Source organism: Carassius auratus, chromosome 30 (genome assembly GCF_003368295.1).
Source record: "Carassius auratus strain Wakin chromosome 30, ASM336829v1, whole genome shotgun sequence".
NCBI classification, from domain to species: Eukaryota; Metazoa; Chordata; class Actinopteri; order Cypriniformes; family Cyprinidae; genus Carassius; species Carassius auratus.
In genome coordinates, this window is record NC_039272.1 from 23,028,260 (window position 1) to 23,038,579 (window position 10,320).

General features: G+C 34.8%; 2 protein-coding genes across 4 annotated transcripts in view; both read right to left on the bottom strand.

Annotated features, from left to right (window-relative positions):
• The window catches only part of qsox2 (quiescin Q6 sulfhydryl oxidase 2), a 33,628-nt gene extending 32,985 nt beyond the window's left edge, over nucleotides 1–643 (bottom strand). Inside the window, exon 1 of the mRNA XM_026212276.1 lies at nucleotides 350–643. Coding sequence (XP_026068061.1) covers nucleotides 350–608 — 259 coding nt within the window. The 5' untranslated portion in view covers nucleotides 609–643. The remainder of the gene's footprint in view (nucleotides 1–349) is intronic.
• Nucleotides 644–853: 210 nt separating this feature from the next.
• On the bottom strand, nucleotides 854–9,629 carry LOC113049700 (centrosome-associated protein 350). 3 transcript variants are annotated; one of them, XM_026212274.1, is made up of 8 exons: nucleotides 8,918–9,628; nucleotides 7,566–7,846; nucleotides 4,569–6,199; nucleotides 2,838–2,996; nucleotides 2,459–2,695; nucleotides 2,232–2,372; nucleotides 1,955–2,080; nucleotides 854–1,821 (listed from the first exon to the last, which is right to left on the bottom strand). In XM_026212274.1, exons 1-8 carry the CDS (start codon nucleotides 8,932–8,934, stop codon nucleotides 1,675–1,677), a joined length of 2,739 nt encoding a protein of 912 aa, XP_026068059.1. In that variant the 5' UTR covers nucleotides 8,935–9,628; the 3' UTR covers nucleotides 854–1,674. The 3 variants fall into 3 exon arrangements, with proteins under 3 accessions (XP_026068059.1, XP_026068058.1, XP_026068060.1); XM_026212273.1 differs by having other exon boundaries at nucleotides 8,912–9,627; XM_026212275.1 differs by having other exon boundaries at nucleotides 1,681–1,821; nucleotides 1,989–2,080; nucleotides 8,912–9,629.
• Nucleotides 9,630–10,320: the final 691 nt, after the last annotated feature.

Here is a 10,320-nt window from a genome sequence, read left to right on the forward strand (position 1 = left end):
AACCTTTTTCGCGTTTCGCACTTTGCAGACGGTCCCTTAGGACTTGTCTCTCAGACGCCAGCGCATTGAGATCAACGTATTTTGTACAGAGCGGAGGAAAGCTTGTTTTCAGGCAAACTCGCTTGTAGCTCGTTTACTACATCACTACGAGTAAAAAGAGGCATAATTCGTGTACCAAAAACGTTTTGCTCGCGAGTTATTGATCCGGAAAAGTCGAATCTGTGAATATCTTGCCAGTTTTACCGAACTGTGCCAGTTGAGAACGCCTTATTAAAACGTTTAAGGAAATGTTATTGCATTTCCCCAAGGGAGTAAGTAAACAGGAAGATGGTCATACAAATGCACTTACCCTTCACGTCTCCGGCCAGCGCTTTCCATGTAGGCGAGTACTGCATACAATGTCCGCACCACGACGAGTAGAACTGAAGCAGCCAGGCGCTGGAGGAGTTCAACACGGTCTGCTTCAGGCTGTCGCTGCTCAGTATAACCACTGGATCCTCCTCAGTGTATAATCGAGCTGACTGAGCCTGTCCGAACAGCAGACCCAAAAGAACACCGAGCTTAACACAAAACGCCACGGCCATTGGAGGTGATGGAAGAAACGCCATGCAATTCGAAGCCACTCACTTAAAACGAATTCTCTACATTCAGACTGATTCTGCTCGCTCTTATAGATGACTACATTTAGTAGGGACGTGAGTCTTCTACAGCATCATCACTGCGCTAACAGGACGCAGGCGCCTATCTTGCGCATCCTATCTGCGTCTGGGCGACGCATATCATGTATGTGGCGCGTTTCCTGAGTAAACAATTCTTCAGTGTATGATGCGCTAATATAAGCAAAATTGTTTAGAAAAACAAACAAACAAACACAACAAGTTTGCTAAGAATGAAATACATTTCATCTTGTTTGTAGTGTAGTTTAATGTACAGAAACACAACTGATTTTTACAAAATTATTAAAATAATGATTTATATGATTAATTATTGAATACAGAGAATAAATCTCACAATAAAATCCATGTAACGTCATCCCACAATCAAAAGGAATATATTGTTTACAGAAAATGAATAAATGAATTTACTTTTGTTTGTTTGTATTTTGATGTAGGCCTATTTGTTCACATTTTCAATAATGTAATAAATCAGTACATGTAGTTTTGAGTTTTTTTTTTAATTCCCATTATTCTCCATGATGATTTGAATTATATTCTCATTACTGTAATAAAGTAGCCTATTTTAATTCATTAGAGTAAAAAAAAATGACTGTGATACATTACTTTTGATTTCAATCAGCGGATATTAGCAGTACAAACAATACTAATATGACATATAAATACTTTAAAATTTAAATAATATCATTTCTAAAGAATAATATCAGGAATTTCAGTAATGAGAATAATTTTTTTTTTCTTAACAGTAAATGCAAAAGTGGAAATTATGTGAAAATTGTGTTTAGTTGTCATAAGCATTTCATAATGCAACAAAACTGCTCTAAATGGTCCTAAAACGTTACGTGGGTTTACGTTTTTCAGGCAAAATATAATTTGTGAAATATGACTTGGACATGCTCTTGACAGGATTTGTAAGATTCCCCCCCAAAAGAAAACAACAACATATCAAAGAACATATCAGAGATGCATGTATGAAAATGACAAGATTCTGACTTGTCTTTTAGGTTGAGAAGTGCATATGATTTAGGGCTAATATTGTGTCATCCAAAAGAAGACTGAAAATCTCCTCGGTCAGATGCATTTTCACAGTGTACTGGTCAGCACTGTAGTCAAGCCAAGTTCTCTCCTCATTATGAAGTTCCTGAATCTAGAAATAGATAAAAAGACAACATCAGGCATTTTTTTTAGTTCTAACATTTACTTCAATCTTAGCTAAAGTTACACCAAGACCACTAATTTCACAAGCAAGCATATTATTATATGAGTGCCTTTACACACACCAGTATAAAGTCCACTCTGTCTCTCTTGGCGTACCAGTATTTGCACAGTTTTTGGAGCAACTCTGTCATCTGTTGCTCATTTCGCTCTAAATTCAGAATTTTCTGTATCTCTTTTCTCACGGCAGCCTGCAAACAACACACGGTAAATGTTCTTTAAAGTATTTTAATCAAAATGGTAGTTCAACTGAAAACAAAATAAAAACAATAACAAAAAATAAAAATAAAAAACTTTGCATGAATATTATTTTAATGGTTCATACAATGCAAATTGTTTTACCTTTAAAAATGTGATTGAAATTTGACTGGATTGCAGAGCTGAGATCACAGATTGATCATCTATATTCTGGGCAGGTTGTTTTGTCCTTAACAGATCACCCCAAATCTCATGAAGTACATCAGATGTTAACTGAAAGATCACCTACAGTGCAAAATAATAATTTTGTTTCTCTCATTAATTTAGCATTTTTATAGTCATTTGTTATGTACACATTCCTATAGACTAACCTGCCGATAACGTTTGCGACTATCATCGTCTAATAAATAGCTTGGTGTTTCATAAAGGTCAAGAGTGTCTTCATTTGCTTGGCCACACAGAATCTCCACTGCAGTGTCCACTAATCTGTACACAATGCCGTCTTCATGGGGTGGCACTTTTATCTTTGGTGGCGTGTCGGGTTGGGCCTGATGCCACTGATCCAAGACACATGGCATTAAATGACCATCATCACCTTTTCTGACTTCCTAAATATCAAAGAGAGAAGTGCAGTAACAGTAAACAAAAATGACATTTTTTCAATGATTCAAATTTCATGCACAGATATTATTTTACACAGGTATTTTATTCTTCACTAAAGCAAATTCTACAGTTGTTTTGATAACTTACAGTATCTGTAGAGTGGTTGTCACGCAATGCTTTAATCCTTTGTCTCTTTCTATTATCCTGAGCACAGTGAACTTCATCTTTATCCAGCTCTTCTGTCAGCTTAGCATCCTCATGATGCCTGTTTTGATGGAGCTCATTATGATGGAGCTCAAAGTCGGTCTGTAAAATACAGTGCTTAGTAACTGCTGTATGTTTTACAATAAACTTTGTGAAAACAATGAAGAAAATTCTGCCATCATTTAATCATTCTCATGTTTTTAACACCTAGTAAAAAAGTAATATATTTAAAATACATTTATTTCATATTCATATTTGAAGCATTTCTCAAATCTATTAACATATTTACTGACATTTACCGACATATTTTAATGTCACTATTGATAAGGATTGTGTAATCTTTGAATATTATCAGTATTTAAAAAGTGTTAATAGTTCCACTTTAGCAAGATCAAATATTATTCAGTATATATTTATTTGGACTTCAGCATACTTCCACACAATTAAAGTGCATTAAGTACAAAATTATATTATAAGTTTACCAGTTTAGTACACTAAAAATACAATTGCAGGCTATTTTTATTAAGTACATAAATATTCAAATGTATTTGTAGTTTACTTAGGATAAAATAAATATGTTTTTATTATAAACATTTTAGTATATTTATTTTTCACTAGGGTATATGTCTCTGTTTTAAAGAATTGTTGATGCTGTTCTTTTCTATTCTATGAAATCATGCAGTGGCCAGGGGCTGTTGAGCTCCAGTAAGGAAAAAAAGCAAAATCAGTACATAAGTCTTACACTACATTCTAAGTTTTCTGAAGCTTTCTGTTGAGTTACACATAGTTTGTGTGAGGAACAGACATATCTAGTTTAGTTGACTATCATTGTAGCCCTATACAGTGTATAGTGTAATAGAATGGAATAACAGAATAGAAAAATAAGAAACATATACTGTATAGCGTAGTGCAGTAAAGCGCTGTACAAGGTTTGACGTCAATGAAACACCACTAGTTCTGATAACTGACTGTATCATGATGTGCCAGTTTTTGTGTTACTTTGTGTAGTTTTTTTTTTAGGATTGACAGCCTCTGGTCATTGAACTTTTTTGTTTTGTTTTTTGTTTTTAAAGAAGACTGCATTTATTTAACAGTCAACAGTAATATTGTGAAATATTATTACAAATTAAATTGTTTTCTAGTTTAATGTTGTTAACACTTTAGTATAGGTACCTATTCTCATGATTAATTATTTGTTTATTAACATGCCTATTGTTAACATATTGGCTGTTTATTATTATTATTATTATTATTAAAAAGCATATATTCTGGATGACCATATTCTACATCTCTAATCTAACCCAATACCTAAATTTACCAACTACCTTACTAGCTATTAATAAGCAGCAAATTAGGATTATATATATATATATATATATATATATATATATATATATATATATATATATATATATATATATATATATATATATATATATATATATATATATATATATATAATTTATTTATTTTTAAATAGTATTTATGAATGTTTTACTGTCAAAAAAGTGTAACCACTAGTGTACATACTTTCACTATATGCAAAGCATATATGCATTTTGTGTTCCACAGACAGCAGGTCAAACCGGTTTGGAATGACGTGAGGGTGATTAAATGGTCCCAGAATATTCATTTTTGAGTGAACTATTCCTTTAAGTTCTTGGTGTTACTTACTCTTGGTGAGGACATTTCAAAGGCATGTGAAAGGTTTCTTGCTCCATCTGACATATCTTCCTGAGGTGTGGCGTTTGTAAGTATGGTCTCATCTCTAGGAGGACACTGACTATGTAAATGTCCTCTTTGTCCATCTGCTGACAATGTGACCTTCTGTTGTTTATCTCTCCTTGCCCTAGGCTGCTCCTCATCTGAGAAGAGATCTTCATCCACCCCAGTCTCTACATCACTTCTATGCTCTCTGTGTATGTGAGTGATGTCCTCAGCTCTGACCAGGACACCATGGCTTTTTTCGCAGCTGAAGTACTTCACACCTCTAAAAGTGCCATTGTGGTTTCCAATAGGGGCATCCAATGCAACACCAGCCCAAAAACCATTCGCAAACGCTGTGAGGCCTTTATATTTCAGCACACCTGGTCTGGAGTTACACACAAGAACTCTGTCTCCAATTTGAAAGAAGGACAATGGATCCGAGATTTCATTTCTCGCATCTTCAGGAAGTGAGAAAGTGTATTCTGAGCAGTCGCTTTCCTCTGGATCCTCACACAGAGCTCCATTAGTATCATCGTTTACCTCCTTTTCCCTCACACTGTTAGAGTCTAGACTCTGAGACTCTTTTCTTCTCAGGGAGAAGTCCACAGGGAGAGGAGGGAGGTTCTCGCTGTTAATTGAGAGATCTTCTACAGAATCAGGTGGAGCTTGAAGCTCCTCCTCACTGGTCCATGTAATAATCTCAAAGGCAGGAGGAGGAGGAGGGCAACCATAGCTGTCAAGACCTAATGTGACTCCTCCTTTAACGGATGGAGGGAGTTCTGCACTTCCATAAGACAAAACCTCATCTACAGGTGAGAGAATTTCTGACAGGGTCGACTCTGCAGTCGCTTGTCTTTCATAACGTGGCAGTGTACAGCGTCCTTCCTGTTTATTGTTCAAATCATCTGGTACCCCAGTGTACTTTTCAGCAAAAATTAAAGAGCAACTATTTGCTTGAGCTGCTTCAATCTTCTCCTCATCAAGACATTCCCTTTCTTCTTCAGACCATGCTAGTGCGTCACTATGAAATGAAATTGCCTCTGACTTCTCATCTATCTCAGACAGACTGACATCACAAGACGGACTGTCCTCAGCCTTTCTTATTTCCACACTTACTGCTTCCAGAATTAAGTTTTCAATAAGTGGATTGTCTGTGACGGTCTCATTTATACACGCCTGAGATTTTTGTTCAGGAAACTCATTGGTTTTATCAGTTTTGGAGTATGAAAGAGATGACCTCCATTGCCCGCTGACATCTCGGTCACAGATATTATGGTTGTTGTTGAGCGTCAGCACACTGTGCAGTCTCTGATTGTTCTGTATATTTAGAGATGGGGTATCTGGTGTTGAACTACCATGGACCACGTTTGTCATCTTTATATCTTCTTGCTCCTTGATTTTAAGAGGTCTCTTCTTAGAGTCCAGTCGGAGATCATCTTTTATTGGGAGTGAATCTGAATGAGGCTCACGGTTGAGTGTGAAATGCTGGATATGTAATACTGGCTTCATTGGCAGTTCAGCTGGATGGTGTGGTCTTTCTCTCTTGAGTGTGCAGGTGTCCTCATAAAGCCCTTGTACCTTGTTATGAGTGTCTTGTTCTGAAAATGTTATCAAATGTTTTCTATTGTCAAAAATCCTGAAGGAATGTTAATGGATGACATAATTTGGAACCAATCCTAACTAATAATAACAATAATTGCAGTTTTTGAAAGAAGTCTCTTCTGGTCACCAAGGTTGCATTTTTTGATCAAAAAAAATAAAATAAAAAATAAAAAATATTATTACAGTTTAAAACAACTGTTTTCTGTTTTAACATACTTTAAAATATAATGTATTCCCGTGATGCAAAGCTGATCCTTTACTCAACAATTACTCTAACCTTTTCTTCAGTCTTCGGTGGCACATAATCCTTCAGAAATCATTCTGATATGATGATTTATTATTTATTATTAAGTGGTGAACGTGATTTCACCAAGTACAACATGTTCCTGGATTAACATCCTTATTGATCCTGGAACAACTTTCCAATCAACCAATCAGAATCGAGGGATACGTTTCCAAGAAATGTCAGTTTTAGGCTTACAATCAGGGTTACATGCTTCTAACCCATTGTTATTTATCTATAATTTCTCTCTAATTTTAAGAATAAATTATAGGTATGGTTAGTTTTAGCAGTAGGGATTGTATTAGGACTAAATTTTTGGACAGTACTGTTGATCCAGGATCAGGAACATGTCTTACTTGGCAAAATCCCCCAAGAAGCACCCAACTCTGGTCGTAAGGCTAAAATTGACATTTCCTGTCAACTTATCCCTCCATTCTGATTGGCTGATTGGTTGATTGGAATCTTGTTCCATAATCAACATGGATGAAATCACGTTCACCATTAAGCATATAAGAATGATTTAAAGAACCAAATGACACTGAGGACTGAAGTAGTGGTTGATGAAAATTCAGTACACTTAATATATTAAGTATATTAAAATAGAAAACTGTAATTGTTTTTCAAATTTTAGCAGATGTGGTGAGATCTTTTTTAATTCTAAGAGAAGCTCTCTTTTATCCCATTAGCACTGGTTCTGATTTTCTGGTTCCTTTTCTTTTTATTTTTCTTTATTTTATTTTATTTATTTTTTTATTTTTTTATTTTACTTTTTTTGACATTGTAATGGTTTTGCATTGTTTATCTGCAGTCATATGCTATAAATGCCACAGTAAATCAGTATGGGCATGGAGTCATTCTGCTCACAGGATGAGTCAGCAGAAATTAGACATAGCCTACTGTAAATCAGCACTCAGTGCACTCAATAGCAACAGAAAGACATCTATCAAAGAGAAAACTATGAAAAGTCAAATCAGACTGTCTGAAATGAAGATGAAGACTGATAATTAAGCGTTCTATTAACAGACACAATGTGTTCATGAAAGCTTAAAAATCCCCAAAACACAGAACCCTTTACCCACCATTAACCTCAGGTCCTGATTTCAAAGCCTTCACAGAGTCACGCTGACATGAAGTGCTTCCACATTCAGTCTTGCTGATTCTCTCTGAACTGATAAGGTGAAGAGAAGCCTGGTTCTGTCGGCTGTATCTGTGAGAGGGACTGGCTGGAGGATTATTTGATTCTGTGACTTGCAGAATATCCTGCTCGACTGGGACGAATTCCACTTGGTTCCTCTTCCTTCCTAAAGTCCACACTTCATCTGATGACAACAGCCTCCTCAAACCTACCTTACCCAACAAGCTGAAGGAAAACAAGCAAAATTATTATTATTTTTTACATCATTTATTAATCTAGTTTCATGTTAAATAAAAAATATAGTACTGTTTATTATTATATAATTTACATTTATAATAGATTGACTAATATTGATTTGAGCAACTTGAAATATAAAAAAATTATTAGTATATGCTTAGAATATACTTAATCAAAGTAGGATCCAAAAGTTATCTTAGTGTGGAGAACCTTTTTTCACGCTGTAAAAAATACATATTTAACGTTGTAATTAATATTGATTATTAGATTATTAGGTTATAAGCATATAAGCACATGCTATTTTAGTCTACTTCAAAAAAGGTTCTTTTTTAGTACCAATTTGTTCTGTGAAGACTATTTAACATTACAGGGAAAAAGTGGTTTAGGATTTGCTTTGAAACAATTTTCACTCAGAGACTGTTAGTAAATGTAACAAAAAAATGAAAGTGTGTTAATTGCTGTTTCTAATTATTTGTTACATTTACTAACAGTCTCTGAGTGAAAATTTTTCAAAGCAAATCCTAAACCACTTTTTCCCCATAATGTTAAATAGTCTTCACAGAACCATCAGTGCTAAAAATGAACCTTTATTTTTGTGTATGTAAACCTAAATGTGAAGCTAGATTAATAAATGCTGTAAGAGTATTCTTAATTGATTAATTCATGATACTTAATAAATTAATGTTAACAAATTGAAGTCATACCCTTATAATTATAACATCAGTACATCTTTATCCCATATGAAGCAAAAGACATTCTCTGAAACATGAGATCTAACAGAATCTCATATTAAATTTTGCAATTTTGTGCAATTACATTAAGTGAGGCCTGAGGCTTTCAGCTCCAAACAGAAGCCTCGGTCTCCATTCATTGTAACTACTTAGGAAAAGTAAATAATGTACTTAAGTAAGTATTGTACTTAATAGGATGTTAATTTTTGAGTAAACTACTGCTTTAGTTTTCTATATTAAATTATATAACGGACACAGAACTAATGCCTACTCATGCATATAGAGAGAGAGAGAGTGAGAGAGAGAAATGCCGTCCACCTACCCTGACCTGTTCATGACTGGCATACTGCCATCACAAAGGGGCAGAGTCGCGAGCAAGCAGCCAGAGGAACAGTAGACTGTCCTCCTTCAGGTCCCCTTTGACACGCTGCTGCCACTCCCTGAATATCGTGTCAACTTGCAGTTGCAGTCGAGCCGGTGGCTGAGAGAGCAGTCATCCTGCATCTCTGTCTACAGCTATGCCCTCTTTTTATTCTCTTTAACTTCCTCCTGCTTGCTTCTCTCTCTCTCTCTCTCTCTCTCTCTTTTATCCAGTAACTCTCTCCTCCCATCCAGCCTCCCCCTCCTCTCTCTCACACACTCAATCTATCTATCTATCCCCACTCTATCTCACCGACTTCCTTCCATTCCTCTCTCTCTCCAAGGGTAATTACTCTGAGTGGTGCATTGTAGCAAAGACAGTAAATGCTGTAGATAATAAGCTGATGATAGGCACACACTTCTGCCATGTCTCATCCTCTGCTGTGTGTCATGCAGGGTTTGCCAGACAGTAAGTGGTGCACTGCAGTATTTCCTCTTGAGGTGTTACTCTACATAAATGTGTAGGCACTGTCTCTGCTTACTGTATATGGGAACTAAGCATCCCACTACTCCTCTGTGTAAGTGTATGAAAAAAATGATGGAAGAATAGTGAACACACTTGCCTCCCTTCCTCTCTTGGTGCTTTATCTGTGCTTCTAGAATCTGGCTTTATCCCAGGCTGCATAACACCCTCTTCCTCCTGCAAAACATCAGCATAACAATCAGTACTGCTAGAAATGTGGCATCTGAGCATTATGGGAAATGATCACATGGCTTTGCACGCTTGTTCAGTTCATCATATTATTGCAGTGAAAACACTGGGAACTGATGCAATTTGGACTTTGTTAAAGTCAACATGAAATTAAATTATTTAATGCCAAGTGGGATAAAAATAAACTGTAATACACTGAAATTTTTTTTTTATCATTGAATGATTTTTTTAAGATTAATTAATTATGATTATTTATTTTTCTATTATAGATTAATTAATTCTGTTTGATATCATATCAAATATTATTATATTATATTATATTATATTATATTATATTATATTATATTATATTATATTATATTATATTATATTATATTATATTATATTATATTATATTATATTATATTATATTATATCAAATATTATATAAGATATTTGTTCTTATTTTAAAAGTAAAATTGGTTAATTTTGATACATTTATCAGAAGAATTTCTCAAATATCTCAAGTTTTCCTTCTAATGTAAAAGTATATTTAAGTATCTTTAGGATTTTTTTTTTTTTTTTTCACCTGTACTGGAAAACTAGACAAAAACACTGAAAAATGATTTAGTGCAGTGTTGTCGAATTGCTCCACTTCTCAAAAACAAACTAAACAAACA